Source organism: Ascoidea rubescens (assembly GCF_001661345.1).
Source record: "Ascoidea rubescens DSM 1968 unplaced genomic scaffold ASCRUscaffold_1, whole genome shotgun sequence".
In the NCBI taxonomy this organism is placed as follows: domain Eukaryota; kingdom Fungi; phylum Ascomycota; class Saccharomycetes; order Ascoideales; family Ascoideaceae; genus Ascoidea; species Ascoidea rubescens.
The window spans coordinates 2,125,590-2,142,477 of NW_017962913.1; the positions used below are offsets into that span (position 1 = coordinate 2,125,590).

The window sequence follows — 16,888 nt, forward strand, 5'->3', positions numbered from 1 at the left end:
AAAAGAAAGTAAACAAAATAAACAGCGATTAAAAAAGGGAGATTCTAGATATAAATACCTGAAAGTCAGGTCAAACTTTTAACCTTTCAAAGAACCTCCACATATAATTTTCTTATTTTTCTTGACTATTTAAGACACATGTTGATGATAAATTTAGAACTATTTTGGTCCAATAGAACACTGTTTGGAGACGCGTGTATCAGTAAAGCATATACGTATAGATGCGTTGTAAACAACGTTATGAATTGCGTATATATGCAATGATATGCAATTATTTGCATATCGTTGTGTATTTAAGCTTTATAAAAACGGCTATATAGCTTGAAGAAAGAATGATTTAGGTTTATTTAGTTATTGATTCAAAATGAATTTGTAAAAAAAGAAAATCAAGAAAAGACAAAAAAACATTAATTTGACAAAGGCAACCGTAACTGATTCCCTCTCTTTTGATCCGGAAGCAATGCTTTCATATTTGATGTAGACTTTATTAACATTAGCTAGTAACTCATTTTTTCGTTCGTCTGATATCCATGAACAGTTAATTGAATTTCTAGCAATCTTGCACCACGTCGCCATATCCCAGTTATAAGATTCTTGAATTTTAACATAGTTTTCCAATATATACCCATCAAAATAAACAGGATCATCTGAATTGATACTAAATGGCACATTGTATTGAAGGTACTTTTCCAAATGCAATTGCCGATAATCAGTGATATCTTGCACTTTAAATTCAGAGATAGGGCAAATCGTTAGCATTATTTTGTCTTTTGATAACTTTTTCAATAAATCCAAATTTTTATAGGCATTGATACCATGATCAATTCTAGTCACCTTCAAATATCTAATGCAGTCAATAATAGATTCGGGTCCTAGCTCTTCACCGCCATGAGCAGTTAATCCAACTTTTGGAAACGATTTTTTAATTTCTTTGTAGCATTCTCTAAACAAATATGGAGGAAACTCTGACTCAGAAGAAGAGTCTAATCCTATTCCGTGAATCAAATCATTTTGAAAATATGGTCGTGATAGCTCAATTGCCCTAAACGCATCTTCTTTTGAAAAGTCTCTCAAAAAACACATAATCAATTTTGATGAAATCCCAAGTTCGTTAAACGCTTTTTCACAAGCTCTGCTCATACCTGACATAAAAACATCAAACTCAATATTTCTTGATAAGTGACCTTGAGGATCAAAAAAGATTTCAATGTGTTGAACATCTTGTGTGTTAATTTTTAAAAATAATTCCCAAGTAAGTTGGTAGAAATCTGTTTCGGTGATTAGAACCTCCATCCCAGTATAATAATACTTTAAAAATTCATCCAAATCAGTGTATACCTTTCTATACTTTTCATTCAATTCCTCTGGGGTCTTTGGGTAGTCATCAGGTAGCTCAATATGATTTTTCTTAGCCAACTTGAACAACAATTCTGTAGTCAAAGTTCCTTCTAGATGGCAATGGTGTTCGCACTTTGGCAATTCACGTAAAAAATTTTCCATGGTTATCGCTTCAGACATAATAGTTTCTGGCGTGTAATTCAATATATAACTCAATAAAAAATCTTGACAGTAATTTGTTCATTGAAAGGAAGAGAAGGAAAATAAACTGAGTTTGTGCTGGAGGAATGCAAAATTCCACCAAAGAGGATCCTGCGGATCTCGGTGCGTTGCAAGATCCAGCAATGTGGGACTGTTGTCTATTATTCTCACCTTTTCGTCTCTTTTGGAAAATGAATTCTTTCTTTCTTCACAATAATTGAGTTGCTCGACCACTGACTGCTAGCGATACTTTATATATATATATCTTGCGAACAACTCATTTCTAGATACAGCAAGCTTGCGACACACCTGCAAATATACTTAGTCTATTTTCCTCCAGAATGGCTGTTCAACTCACTGACACTGAGGTTACTTTATCTCTCTCCGATGATCCAAACACATCTTGTAAAATATTATTGTATGGAGCAACTGTCTATTCATGGAAATCACAAAATATCGAACAATTATGGTTGAGTAAGGCAGCAAAACTAGATGGCTCAAAGCCTGTTAGAGGTGGTATTCCATTGGTGTTTCCTGTGTTTGGAAAAAATAATTCTGATGACTTCAAAGATTTACCCCAACATGGTTTTGCAAGAAACTCAACTTGGGAGTTTTTAGGTCAAACTCAGCAAGATCCTCCAACTGTTCAATTTGGTTTAGGACCTGAAAACGTTGATGAAAAGCTATATTCAGGTTGGGGCTCAAACAAAGACAATGATTTTACTTTGATCTTAACAATTGCTTTACATCACACATATTTGAAAACATCAATTGATGTTATAAATAACAACGACTACTCCTGGGATTTCAATTGGTTATTTCATAATTATTTACAAGTCAATGATATCGAAGATACTTTGGTGTCCAATTTAGCTGGAGAAAATTGTTTTGACCAATTACTAAATGAACATTATGAAGAAAAAGCTCCGGCTGTAACATTTATTGAAGAACTTGATAGAATCTACAATCAAATCCCAGAAGAACGAATGGTGCAAGTCATTGAATTGGGTAAAGTTGTTCACTCGATTCAAAGAGAGAATTTGCCTGACATTGTTGTTTGGAACCCTTGGGTTGATAAATCTTCAAGTATTGCTGATTTTCAACCAAAAGATGGTTTCAAAAAAATGGTTTGTATTGAACCTGGCTACGTTAAAAAATTTGTTACATTAAATCCAGGGGAAACCTGGTCTGCAAGTCAAATTATCAAAAGAAACGAACCATTGACTCTACAATCTGTTTAATTTATTTAGTATTGTGATAATTAACGTGAGTTTTTACTATTTCAAAGATTCATTCTATATAATAAAAATATAAAAAATTAGGATAGCAACAGAATGATATCATAATTTGTGTCTATTCAAAAATTCAATCTTGTAGTTTAAATGATTTCTTCTTATTTTTTTTCCTTTTATTTATTTATTAAGACTAAGAATATACCAATGCATTAAATATAGCTAATTATCCCAATCAAATCTGAAGCAAAATTTAATCGACTACTGTTTTAGGACTTGATTATATTATTTTTAACCAATAAATTCTGGATCACTTTTGAATTTTGTAGCAAGTGAATATAAGTCTCATTTTCAACTGGGTCAGACTCAATAGTTATAGATATATCGCAGTAATTTTTAATATCTTCCAAATATTTGATAAATAAACACTTAACAATATCATTGTCAAAAGTTTTTTTGCTACAATTTTTAGTCAAGCCTTCATTTGGGTAATACACTGTTAGTAAATGTGTGACAAGTGTTGAGGTATGAACACCAAACACCTGAGCAAATAAATTTATGAATTGATCAACAGTTAATTTCTTAAACAATGATAAATTAAATCTCAATGTTTCAATTAAAAACTTTTTGAATAGCGTTTCTGAAATAATTAAGTTACAATTCCCATTTTGCTTTAAAATATTAGAAACCCTCGGTAAATTAATCAAATTAACAAAATAGAGAAAATTTTTTTGGCATATTAAAATGATGATTGCTTTTAATATAACATCAATGGTTATAATTGGACTTCTGGTGTGGATATTTTCAAGTAACCTTTGAATGTTATCTTCTTTGATCAAAATTGATAAATGATATTGAAACGAGTTTCTAGGATACTCTTTTTCTTTTAAACTCAAGATTAAAGAATCAAAATTTTTTGACAATAGAAAATTATTTATAATATAAATAGCCATAAAATGTTCTTCTTTCATCTGAATTTGAACTAAATTGTTTAGTTTTATATAAATAAGTGCAAAATAATTAGAATTTTCGAAATTTGATAATTGGAATTCATTTAACGAAGCATAATAAAACATTTGCCTTAAATCCTTTTCGGAAATTTGATATGATACTGGGCTATCCGAGCTTGAAGATTCTTTAATTTTTTTGAGACCCAACCTGATATTTTCAATCTCATTATTTGATAATAAAAATGAGCTTAAAGTTGAACATAACTTATAATCACGCAATTTAAAAGCTCTAATATAGATTTCAGCAAATATAGGATTTAGAGATTTGTCTCTATATGTATATAAGCTAATTGCAATTTTTGATAGTGATTGAAAAACCTGCTCACGATAGCTTTGATCAAGTAAACAGAAATTGAAATAATGTTCAACCAACTGTGAGAAGCGACTGTTTTGAGCTTCAAAATCAACTAAATCTGGATTAAATTCTTGAAAAAAATGATTTAAAAAATCGATTAGCTCTGGTATATACTTCACCATGTTTCTTCTTTTAGATTTAGAATAATAATCATTCAATAAGAACAATAAGGTATTTGTCCATAAGATGGTGTGAAGCTTTGGTTGATGTTTGTGAAGAAGAACACGACAAAAATTCATCAAGGTCTCAAAATCATTGCTGGATTTCTTTCTTAGTTCAGGCTCAATGATAATATTAAACGATTTTTGTATGAGGAACAACCCAGCTATATTCTTTTGATCTTCAGTATTAACATAATCCATTGTCCAAATAAATCCCTAAGTTTTACAAGCACCAAATCCAAAACAAAGAAAGTAAAAAAGAGAAAATTAAATCGATTATGTTTTGGTGAACAAATTGCCAATTGATAACAGTTAACTATTAATTGATGGTCAATAGAGGCCCTTTTTTGTTTGTGTGAGGATCAAATAAACCACTTTCTGTGCTGCCCCAAATTTGTGTCCTGACTTTGACCGGTTGGGAGATGCAATTTCGGTATTTCGGTATGCCGGTATTTCGACGTTCTAAACGTACTTTAGTGTATATATGTGCATGTACACACATTTCTAATTCAAGCCAAATTTTTGACATAATTCGGTGTGGTCCGATCGGTTTCGATGTTTCAGCACTGTTCCTTTTTCCGCAAGTTTTTAACATATCTCTGAATAATCTTCAGTTATTCTCTACTGTTCAATGAAAATCTAAAAATACATAAGTTGTGTATTAAATTAGAGGTACTAAAAATTTCATGAGATAAGTATAAATTCGAATGCAAAGAGTTTGTAATGAATATAAAAGATTCTAGCTTAAAGAAGTGAAAAGAATAAAGATGTGTTCAAGTGTATCAATGAATTGAATGATAGAATATAAAAAAAATTCTTGTAATTCAATCAACTGCTTCACCATCTTCGTTAATCTTCATAGGAGTTATTAAAATTTTGATGTGTTTATCTTTATTTTCAATCAATTCATGAAATCCTCCATTGATACCATTCTCGATTTCCACTTTTTTAGTAATTAAAGTTTTCAAATGATCTTTGGAAATTTTGCCAGTTGACATTGCATCAATTATGCCTTCAAAATCCTCAATTGTATAACACATTGAACCAGTCACTCTCTTTTCGCCACTAGTCATATCCATAGGAAAAAAGTTGATTGGCTTGTCTGGCCAAATAGCAAGATTAACCAAAGTGCCTCTTGGTTTTAATACTTTTAAAGCAGTGTCAAATGTTATAGAATTACCTGAACAATCAAAGGCAAAATCAAAACCTGCTTGATCTGGAGTCAACTTTTTGAGTTCTTTAATGGCTTCCAGGTTATTTTTGAGTCCCATTGGATTAAATGCAACTGCACCTAACGATTCAGCTTGCTCTCTTCTAATTTTGGCAGGTTCTGAACAAACCACCAAAGATGAATCAAAGGCATTAGCAGATAAAATACAGCCTAATCCAATGGCACCAGCACCAATCACAATGGCAGTTGAGCCAGGTTTGAAGTTGTTAACTCTAACAGCATGCCAACTTACGGCCAATGGTTGAACTAAAGCAGCACAATCATTTGGAACAAAATCTGGAACTTTGACAATATGATGAGCACCGACGACAATATATTCGGCCAAACCACCATCATGAACACCCAAACCAAATAACCCATTATGTTCACATAAATTGGTTAGGCCTAGTTTACAAGCCTCGCATTCCATACATGGACTGTGTTGATGATTGTTTTCCAATTCAAATCTTGATATATCCTTACAATAGTTTGTGGGTTCAACCACGACTAAATCACCCTTTTTCAAGTCACTTCTGATATTGTGAACACTTGGACCCATTTGAACAATTTCACCACTTAATTCATGGCCCATAGTTTGTGGCAATTTTTTACCACTAATAGGATGACCATGTTGATGACCACATTTGCTGAAAAACACAGGACCCTTTGAATATTCCAATAAATCAGTACCGCAAATACCACACCAATGAACTTTTATTAGAACTTCTTCTGGGTGTTTAATTTGAGGAATTGGAATTTTATTTGAGAATCTCAAATCGTCTTTGCCATAGTATAACAAACCCTTCATGGTATTGCCATTTTTGGCTAATCTTTGATCAATGATGCTGTTAGCATTGTTATTGTTATTAAGAACAGTAGCGTAAGAGAGAGGTTTTGTTTCAGATGAATATAAGCGGCGGTTATAGCTAAATGATTTATAATTCGAATTGAGATAGTGTTTAGAGTATGAAAATAATGAGTTGATTGAATTGTAAGTAACCAATCTTGATACTTCATTTAATGAAGCATTGGTGAAAGTTTTTGAAATGGTCAAAGGAATAGATTGAGTTAACATGATTATAAATATTAATTAATTGAATGATGTGATGTGATAAAATATAATATAGTGGAAAATTGGATAATATAGAATAGAAAGATAATGATAATGATAATGATAATGATAAAGATAAAGATAAAACAACTTATGATAAACGAATACAGATAAAAAGAAAATGGATAAATGGAAAGGCAAAGGCAAAGGACAAAATTCGAACTATTTATAGAGCAATAAACATCATTATATTATTATTTTGAGCCAAGCCAAATAAAAACAAATTAAGTTAGGAAAGCAAATTAAATTAGGAAAGCAGATTAAATTAGTTGAAAAATAATAGAATGAATAGAATCGCTAGAATTTCAATAAAATAATTGATAATTTGATGTTGTCTTTTTAAGATTTATTTATTTAAAATTTAACCAATTGTTGATTTCCCTCTCGGTTATTGATTGCAAATATCACTATCGCTATTTTTATTCATACATTCATAATCTCATAGTCTGGTAGACCAAGAGCCATAGGTTATCTTTAATGAAAAAAATTGTGGTTAAATTTGGGAGATTTGTAAAACAATTCGCTTAAAAGTCAGTAAACACAAAATACCATTAACAACATCAGCTAAATGAAGGCCAAAAATAGTTAACAATATACCAAATTGTAATGTTAAATCAATTTCATTTAAGATTTCTTTTAGGATTTTCTTTAGAAATTTCTCAGATATTGAAACCCGCTGATAGAATTTGAAATCATAGTTCGAAGTGGAAAATCAGAAACTTGCAAGTGAAATCTGTCAAACACATTGAGCACAGAAGACAAAATAGACTTTCAAGCAAGCAAACAGTGAACTACTAACACCAACACCAATACCAGTGATACAGCTGATACCAACACAAGTGAAACCATAAAGCAGATTGGAGATAAGATAAAAGCGAGCGCGAAGTTAGGGAGCGCATGCGGTTAATTCGGGCGAAACCCCCTGAGCCGGAATGCAGATGTAGACCGTAAGTAGCCGAAACAGGACGGATGTGTTAGAGAATATTGCCTCTTTCGGCACAAAACGGCGGCGGGACCGCGATGAGCAGCCGAAATGGCGCCGAACCCCGATCCGCGCCCTGAGATTGCGACGCGTGGTGGTTATGAGGCATGTTGGAAGCATTTTAGAAGCAGTGGTAAGGATTTGGAGCTTCAGCAAGATAGGCATAGGAGGGAGAGAAATATGGTGATGTCTTTTTGCTTGGGAAACAGCTGTGGGTTGTGTTGCCAGATTTTTGTGTGGTTAGCATCACCGAGTGTCTATCTGGCTGTCTGTCTGTGTATCTGGTGCTTTGAAGTGAAGTGACTAGTTTGTTATGTTGACAGTCACTGAAAAAGTCATGGAGAGTCATCAGGAAATTGGTGGTGGAGCTGGAAATCTTAAGCTAGTTTTGACTAATTATAATCCAAATGTGTTTGTGATATTTGGAGATCTAAAGATATTGATACCAGTAACCGTAATGGTGATGGTGATGGCAATAGGAATAGCAGTAGACACGATGTGAATTATGTGAATTAATAATCAATTGAGTCTTGTGACTATTATATGTTGAAATTTTGTAAATTTCCCGAACTTCTACTTCATTGCCCAATATAGTGTATCTTATAGTGTATTTTATAATGTATCTTATTGTGATGAATCTAGCATTGGATAGCTGATACAATTGATGAAAACCTCATTAATGAAAACAATAAAAATAAAAACAAAAATATGCTGTCAATGTACTATCGATCTGTTATCAACATAGCATCTATTCACGATTCATCTTACTGAGAATTGTCTTGGTTTATATATTAATTATCAAACGGATAATTTTTCTCTTGATTCCTTACCAATTTGTGTCAAATCCAACTTAAAATCTCCTTCCATTTCTCCGTTTGCTTATATTCTTTAACTAATCAGGAAATTACTACATTTGCACCCATAATCAAATTAATCAAATTAATCAAATTAGTTAATAAATTTTAAAATAAAATATTATTACAACTATATTTATAATCTAAAAAATATTCACATCTACTCCAACCAAATGTTTTACCAACTCCCCGTATTTTTCATGGTTCTTAATTATTTCCAACTTTTTGCACTTAATAAAAACATTATCTAATGAATCAAAAAAATTATCTGAACTAAATTTTTCAATCTCATTACCGGAAAGATCAATGAAAAGAAAGGAATTTAGTTTATTAACATTGAATTTCCTCAAATGTGAAACTTGATTATATTGTAAATTCAAATGACCTAATTTTAACAAATTCTCTATTCCTTCGATTTTTCCAATCTGATTGTTTCTTAAATTTAAAACTCTCAAATTTGTTAAGTCACCTAAATTTTCCATTTTTTTAATAGAACATTGTGCCATTTCTAATTTTCTCAATTTTTTAAATTTATTATCCCCATGTGTAATGGAATTCCCAAACCTCGGTATTCTTTTCAATAAATTTAATGATAAATCAATCTCCTCTAAATTACTTGACAAGTTCTTAATCCAGGTTCCATCTCTAATTAAATTATTGCAAAGAAATAGTTTTCTCAAATTTTTCAATGGATAGTTGTTCTTATTAAGTTGAATCAGTTGAAAAAAATTAATAAGTGTATTTTTTCTGCTGCTTTTAATTTCAATTGTTTCGAGCTTATTATCGTTTAATATCAATACTTCTAAATTGGTCAAACAATCTTCCTCTATTTCAAATTTTTTCAAAAAATTCGAACTTAAATCCAAATATTTTAACTCATTAAACTGTGTATCGGCTTTTCTTATTTGAATAATATCAAATAAATTAACCATACATCGAATTTTAATTAGCTTGTTATCATTGCTATTATATTTGATTGAAATTTGTTCAAAAAAATTTGTTTTGGAAAAATCATTAAATGATAAATCTATGAATTTTAAATTGTTTAAAGAGTTTAGACTAATAAAAGAAATTTTATTGTGTCGAAGTATTAAATTCTCTAATAATTGTAAATTAAATACAAGGGGATATCTCTCAGCGATAACGGTTAAATTATTCCATGATAAATTCAATGTTTTGAGATTGGATAATTTCAATCTACCAATATTATCAATACAGGTGATAATATTTTCTGAAAGATTTAAATATGTTAAATTGTTTAGAGAATCCAAGTTTTCAATAGATTTGATTTTGTTGTCACCTAAATCAAGATACTTTAGATTAATTAAATCACTTATATGATAAATTCTTTCTATTATATTATTTTTCAAATCGAGATGAGTTAAATTTGTTAAACCATTTAAATTATTGATTAATTCAATTTTATTTTCTTTTAGGTCCAAGTAGGTTAAATTTGTTAAATTATTCAAATTTTTAATTTCAGTTATGTCATTGTATGATAAATTTAAATGAATCAAGTTATATAAATGATCTAGATTTTCTATATTGTTTATTAAATTCCGACTTAGATTAAGATCTGTTAGATTAATTAAATTTGATAAATTTTTATTGATCTTAGAAATTCTGTTTTGAGATAAATTCAAGACTTTTAGATCGGTCAAGTTTGATAGGTTGTTAATTTTAGTTATTCTATTGCGAGACATACTTAAATAAATTAAATTTTTTGTAAAAAGTTTGTGTTCTATACTATTATTATTATTGAAGAAGTTTTCAATTTTATTTAATTTTTGATATATTATTGACAAGTAGTTTAAATTTGAGATTTGAGAAATTGAAGTATTAAGTTTCTGATAGGATGAAATGTCCTGAAACTTAAATTTTCTCTTTGGATCAAAATAACTCACTTTAAAATTGATTAAAGAGCTGGATGATGATTGAAGTAGTTTTAGTATTGGGAACAGGTATGATTTGAAAATTTTGGTTGATTTGATTTCATTATCAAAACCAGAATCAATTGTGCCAAATTCGGTATTAAGATCTAAATTTAAATCAAGAGATAATAGATTTTGGAAGCAATTAAAGGCAAATAAAATATGGTTGTTAAAAGATGTGTTGTGGAGGTTTCTTGGTAGAATATTTGAATTTTGATAAATTCGTAAATTGAGTTTTAAAAATTTTGTGTATGTTGATAGCTCTGATTTAAATAATAAAACGTCGTTAATATTCAAGATTAAAACTGACGTTTGATCACAAAAATGAAGATTATTGTTGATATGAGGAACTTTATATTTTTCGCAAATTAAATAGTTAACTTTTTTGCTAACAGTATTTTTTTGTATATAATCATCATAAAACAGAGAATGGAAATAGTTTTTGATTATAATTGAATTGAATAATATGTTTTTGGAAATATGAATGAGAGAACTATAATCGGATAAAGTAAATAGATAGATTATGTCTAGTGGCAAGTCAGTGAAGACAGATTGAATAATATCAGAAGGTAGAAGGTTTGCAATATAATTCATGATTAAGAGATATTTCTGGTTTAAAGATTACCAAGAAAAAAAAATAGGATGAACTCTGTGATATTGAATTTGAATGTGAGAATAGGATTGAAATAAAAGTGAAATTAAGATCTTCAAGAGATAGTGTTTTTTTTTTTGGTTTAAGCAAAAAAAAGGATTAATAGAGGGAAGTGTAGAAGAACTTGACGATTTGAAATCATTCACTTTTATCTACAATAGGTAGATTTCAAGTATTTAAAGTAGTGAGACCATTTTTTGGATCGGTAAACAAGATAGCCCTATTATCTGTTGTAAATTGTTTGGGAAGACTTCAACTGGCAGTTGAGCTCATCCAACAGCATTTAGTATTTGGTCAAAACAATAAACATGTCTGTACCATACTAATACTCCAGCAGGAGCATTATCGTTCAGATAGAACATCCTCTCAAAGTTTGACGAGATATCAATAGATACCTAGCTGTGATTCATCAAGAGGGGTTTAAGACTTGAGGAGATGGCGTTGTGAGCAGTATTTAGGATGGGTGGTTCCAGCAGAAATAACAACAGCGAGCATCAATATCAGCCCGATCAGATCTAATTGTTCTTTTATTATCAGAGCAGCTCTTGGGAATTGGTTTGAAAGAGTTCTTGAAAAAGGCTTCAAAAAAATTTCATGAAATGAGCTCTATTTTGAAATCTAGCACTGAAGAGAGCCACAGGTCCGGATTTAATGGGAATGCGCCTGTATCCGCATATGCGCACAGAACTTGCATAGAATAACGCAAGACTGCATTTGGCGATGTGCTTGTCCACAAAGCGCCGTCACCGGAGCTCAGAGAAAGTCCTTCACGGAACGCACACGGAGCACGCACGGAGCATGCACGGAGCATGCACGGACCCCCACCGTGGGCTGGTATCTCGGCGCCCCTTAGAGTTCCGCATCTCGCTGGGGTCATTTCGAGGATGTACTGGGATTTAGTGCGTTTGGGTGTGTGCGTCACCTCATGAAACTGAGACGATGGAGAGATGCTATTTTGTGCTGCTTTCCAAAATCCAAAGAGATTCTGATAAGAACAAGGTGCGATTCTGGTGGGTGCACGAAACAATGGGTCTGGAAGGGAAAACTTTGCGCGCTGTTTCACCCCCCTACCACACCCAACCCTGTGGTTTTCCGTGCTGTTTGAGCAAAGATAGACATTCAACCATAAAAAAGCTTGGAAATGATATTTAATACCCACTGTTTTCTACTTCTCAACTGGTATGTTTAGTTAGCACATCCTCAGTTATTAATCAACAAGATCAATTAACAGCACTTTATAGCACTTTATAGCAATCAATATTTATCAATTCATACAGCTTGTTTAATTTATTAATTTATTTAACTGAAGATGTCTGATACTATGAAAGGTCTATTATACTACGGTAAAAACGATTTGAGATACTCTCCTGAAATTCCTATTCCAGTCATCAATGATCCTGATGAAGTGATGATAAAAGTTCATTGGTGTGGAATTTGCGGTACTGACTTACTAGAGTATATCAAAGGTCCTGTTTTTTTCACCAAAATTGATGAGAAAACTGGCCATCCAATGACCGGTATCAAATTACCACAAACTATGGGCCATGAATTAAGTGGTGAAATCGTCGAACTTGGTCCAAACGTTAAAAATATCAGAGACGATTTATCTGTCGGTGATAATGTGGTCTGTGAACCAACTATTTATTGTAAGGATAAGAAAAGATTTCCCAATTCATTAGTCAATAAATCATCTCCCCATGGTTCCGAAGAATGCGAATCTTGTAACTTGGGTTATACAAACATTTGTAAAGATTCTGCTATTTTTGGATTAGGCGCTCATCCAGGTGGTTTGGCTGAATATGTTGTCGTTGGTGCTCATCATATTGTCAAAGTTCCCGATTGGATTCCTCTTGATGTTGCTGCTTTAGTCCAACCATTGGCTGTTAGTTTCCATTCAGTTAGAGTCAACACTTTCAAACCCGGCTCGAGCGCTGTTGTTGTTGGTGCAGGCGCTATTGGTCTAGGTTGTATATTGGCTGCTTCAGCATTTGACGCCTCCTTAATCGTCTGCTCTGAGCCTGCAAAGGTTAGAAGAGAACAAGCCGCTTTGTTAGGTGCAACGACATTCAATCCATTTGACTACAAAGACAACGACGAAGCTGTTAGAGAATTAAAAAAATTAAGTCCCAATGGTGCTGGTTTCGATTTAGCCTTTGACTGTTCAGGCTTCCCAATAACTTTTGATACTGCTTTAGCTGTGTTAAAACCAAGGGGTGAATTGGTTAACTTGGCTATTTGGCCTCATAAACCAATCGATCTTTATCCAATGGACTTCACTAATGGTGAAAAAAAGATAACTGGTTCAATGTGTTACACAGTAGAAGATTTCGCTGGTGTTATCGAGGCAATGGACAAAGGTAAAATGCCACTAGAAAAACTAAGAAAACTAATTACTAAAAAAGTAGAAATTCAAAATGGTGTTGAAGGTGGTTTTAAAGAATTATATCAAAACAAAGACAAACATATTAAAATCTTAATATCTCCATTAAAAATTAACGAAAATGGTGACGCTGTCAAAGAATAATATAAAAACGTAATTAAATACAATTCTCATCTATAAAAATTATCTATAAAAATTATCTATAGACATTATCTATAAACATTGCAATACACTTTTTTTTCTTCATCAACAGATAATAAACAACCAATTATTAAGGAAAATGCACCGATCACCAAAACCAGTAATTTATGTAACAGACGCACAATATGTATAATACGCAGAGAATGCATATAAACAAACTTAAATATAACCCACCTATATGGGGTTGTAAACGCTTACTCACATGAATATTACTAGGGCTCTATATCGGGCTCTATAAGCGTCAAATTGAGTCATATTCAGCGCTCACAACGTCTCATGCACTGTTTTGTGTGGCAGTACACCAAATACGGTATCAAATTTCCACTTCAGGCAATGATTTTTCAGCTCAAGATGGATTCCACCAGTTTAAAATTATTGAAATTTTACAGTACTGAACCAATAGCTCACCTATCTGTTTGGTAAGAAGGGCAATACAAAGAGTTGAACTATCTATTGGTTTGAAGATTATATTTTATAATTTTTATATATATCAAAATATTAAATTGAATCAATATTATAATATATTATATTCAAAATGGTATGTCTATGATCAAATAACTCAAATCCTGGAAATTGATTAAAATATAATGAAATATAAAATATAATGAAATATAATAAAGTGCAATAAATATAATGGAATATAATGGAATCAGAGATCTATTATGTCAAAAACATAAAAATAATTGCAATTTTATTATTTTAAAACATTAATTCTAAAATAATTATCAAATATTTAAATCTACCGAAAGAAAACTATAATAATGGCATAGTTGGAAATTCTAGTTTTATAAACAAAAAAAAATGATTATTAGAATTTTATAAATTTTTATTAAAATCAAGAATTATTTGATTTTTTACTATCAATTGGTGAATAATGGATATTGGATTATTAAATATATAAAAAATGGTATTATAAATATTCCAAGCTAATTAATTTAATACCTTGAATTAAAATATTGTTTTTTTAAAGATTTTTTTTTTTTGTTTAAAAAAACTTTAAATTAAAATACAAATAATTGGCATTTTTATGAAAATTATGACTATAGTATATATAATCAAACTCATTTAATCTAATATTTTTCAAAAATTCATCAATATATACAGAAGTCTTGAATAAAATGTGAAGAGAAATTGAATAAATAAAGTGGATATGGATTTTTTTCTGATTAAAATTGGTCATCATTTTCGTATCTACCAATGAATCAAGTATAATATGCGGGAAAAATACTTATATAATGAATTAGTAAGATATGAAATTTAGAATTATAAAGAATATTAAAAAAATAATAAAAGCACCATATTACTGGTAACTGATTGAATCATATGTATTTTAGTGATTTTAAACTTGGATAAAAGAAATCAATAGGAATGAGCAATATTTTATTGAATTATTGAAGAAATTCATCGCATTTTATTATATTTTATGTTTTATTATATTTCAAGATACAGAAGACTTGATTCGAATTTGAATATTAACCATTTTTTTTGTTTTGAATAGTCAGCCAAAGCTCAAAATCCTATGAAAGATCTTAAGATCGAAAAACTTGTTTTAAACATTTGTGTTGGTGAATCAGGAGATAGACTAACCAGAGCCTCTAAAGTTTTGGAACAATTGTCTGGTCAAACCCCAGTTCAATCAAAGGCTAGATTTACAGTTAGAACCTTTGGTATTCGTCGTAATGAAAAAATTGCAGTTCATGTCACAATTAGAGGCCCAAAAGCTGAAGAAATCTTGGAACGTGGATTAAAAGTCAAAGAATACCAATTGAGAAATAGGAATTTTTCAGAGACTGGAAACTTTGGATTCGGTATTGACGAACATATTGATTTAGGTATTAAATACGACCCAAGTATTGGAATTTACGGTATGGATTTCTACGTTGTTATGGGCAGACCTGGATTTCGTGTTGCCAGAAAGAAACATTGCAAAGCCAAGGTTGGTCTTTCTCATAAGATCACTAAAGACGATTCTATCAAATGGTTTAAGGAAAAATATGATGCTGATGTTTTAAATAAATGAGTTTAATGTAATAAAATTAATTAATAAACACCATAAAATTAGTATATTTAATAAATTTTATTCCACACTAAGGGCGCGAATTTTGATTTATTAGATAAGAGTAATTTAATTTCATTTCATTTAATTTAGTTTAGATAGCACTAATATTATATTATGAAAACTGTATAATCGTGATAAGAAAGTGACAATGCAAGGCGCCACGCTGTAACAATACATAATAACGTACAAATAAGAAAATAAGAGTTGGAGAGGTTGTGTTTCTAAGCATTGATAAGAATACCCATGACACAATAAATCAAATAGAGACCAAACTCAAAGGGGGTATAGAAGAGGTATGGTTTTTGTCGTAAGACAGGCTGTAAGAGTTGCCTAAAACGCTCATTGATATAATGAAAAGCTATTCAAAAAAAACGCTGTGCATCCAAAAAAGAGGACTGAAAAGTGTTCAAATGAAGGTGTTGAGTACAGATCTTTGATCGATCACGCATAATAAAACGGCTGTCGTCGAACATTGTTAGAACTCAATCAAGTTAAATTAGATCAAGCAAGGCTTATTGTTGTTCTGGACTTGAAAGTAGCAGAATATTACGAAATGGAAGTTACAATGTACAAAAGCTTGAAAGCAGATCCAATAGAGAAAAGGTATAAATTCTGTGCAGATTCCAGGTCTTGAAAGCAGAAGAACAAAATTAAAGTTTTCACAAGAGAGTAATAAAGAATGTTCCGGAAATTTCCAGGTTTTTTTGTCATAGTATTTGCAGTGATAATGATGTTTTTTATTAAAGTTTGTTTGATTGTAGTTAAAAGAAGAAAGAGAAGGGATGAGGAGCAAACAATGTCTGGGAGGCATGTGAGAAACATAGGTAGAATCAGCCAGATCGATACACCCAATAATCAGATCAATAGAGTCAATAATGAGATCAATGGAACAAACAATAGAACAAACAACAGAAGCATAAATGATGGAAATGAAAGAAGAAACAGCCAACGCAGTGTTGAGCCTCTTCCTCTTTACTCACCTCCGATTCCTCCTCCAGCTTATATTCCGCAGTAGTTTAGTAGACAGTGTTGGTGTTTTGATTTGATTTGGTTGTTTTTGTTTGAGTGGTGATGTGGTTGTTCAATAAGTGTTTTTGTTTAATATACTTTTGTTTTGATGTGTTTTTTCTTAATGTGTTTTTGTTTGATCTGATGATCTGTTTATGTATTGTATCCTTTTATGTTGTATATCTTTTTATGTTGTGTATCTT

The 16,888-nt window shown here is 31.1% G+C and overlaps 8 protein-coding genes across 8 annotated transcripts; 4 read left to right on the forward strand and 4 right to left on the reverse strand.

The window, feature by feature from the left end:
* Positions 1–207: 207 nt before the first annotated feature.
* ASCRUDRAFT_73777 (adenosine deaminase) lies at positions 208–1,560 on the reverse strand. The gene has a single exon (XM_020192434.1). The coding sequence runs from the start codon at positions 1,516–1,518 to the stop codon at positions 352–354; it is 1,167 nt and encodes a 388-aa protein (XP_020050384.1). The 5' UTR covers positions 1,519–1,560; the 3' UTR covers positions 208–351.
* Positions 1,561–1,826: 266 nt separating this feature from the next.
* Positions 1,827–3,133, forward strand: ASCRUDRAFT_73778 (glucose-6-phosphate 1-epimerase). The gene has a single exon (XM_020192435.1). The coding sequence runs from the start codon at positions 1,881–1,883 to the stop codon at positions 2,778–2,780; it is 900 nt and encodes a 299-aa protein (XP_020050385.1). The 5' UTR covers positions 1,827–1,880; the 3' UTR covers positions 2,781–3,133.
* On the reverse strand, positions 3,041–4,498 carry ASCRUDRAFT_68105 (uncharacterized protein; the record flags this gene model as incomplete). Its single annotated transcript, XM_020191481.1, has 1 exon — positions 3,041–4,498. One exon carries the CDS (start codon positions 4,496–4,498, stop codon positions 3,041–3,043), a length of 1,458 nt encoding a protein of 485 aa, XP_020050386.1.
* Positions 4,499–5,121: 623 nt separating this feature from the next.
* ASCRUDRAFT_29893 (2,3-butanediol dehydrogenase) lies at positions 5,122–6,315 on the reverse strand (the record flags this gene model as incomplete). Its single annotated transcript, XM_020190148.1, has 1 exon — positions 5,122–6,315. One exon carries the CDS (start codon positions 6,313–6,315, stop codon positions 5,122–5,124), a length of 1,194 nt encoding a protein of 397 aa, XP_020050387.1.
* A 2,282-nt stretch (positions 6,316–8,597) lies between these two features.
* Positions 8,598–10,157, reverse strand: ASCRUDRAFT_79010 (leucine-rich repeat domain-containing protein; the record flags this gene model as incomplete). Its single annotated transcript, XM_020194328.1, has 1 exon — positions 8,598–10,157. One exon carries the CDS (start codon positions 10,155–10,157, stop codon positions 8,598–8,600), a length of 1,560 nt encoding a protein of 519 aa, XP_020050388.1.
* A 2,007-nt stretch (positions 10,158–12,164) lies between these two features.
* ASCRUDRAFT_73781 (2,3-butanediol dehydrogenase) lies at positions 12,165–13,699 on the forward strand. The gene has a single exon (XM_020192437.1). It carries the CDS (start codon positions 12,347–12,349, stop codon positions 13,559–13,561), a length of 1,215 nt encoding a protein of 404 aa, XP_020050389.1. The 5' UTR covers positions 12,165–12,346; the 3' UTR covers positions 13,562–13,699.
* Positions 13,700–14,023: 324 nt separating this feature from the next.
* On the forward strand, positions 14,024–15,834 carry RPL11A (60S ribosomal protein uL5). Its single transcript, XM_020192438.1, has 2 exons — positions 14,024–14,156; positions 15,117–15,834. Exons 1-2 carry the CDS (start codon positions 14,154–14,156, stop codon positions 15,636–15,638), a joined length of 525 nt encoding a protein of 174 aa, XP_020050390.1. The 5' UTR covers positions 14,024–14,153; the 3' UTR covers positions 15,639–15,834.
* A 639-nt stretch (positions 15,835–16,473) lies between these two features.
* Positions 16,474–16,692, forward strand: ASCRUDRAFT_79013 (uncharacterized protein; the record flags this gene model as incomplete). The annotated part of the gene is made up of 1 exon (XM_020194329.1): positions 16,474–16,692. The coding sequence occupies one exon, from the start codon at positions 16,474–16,476 to the stop codon at positions 16,690–16,692; it is 219 nt and encodes a 72-aa protein (XP_020050391.1).
* Between the last annotated feature and the right edge of the window lie 196 nt (positions 16,693–16,888).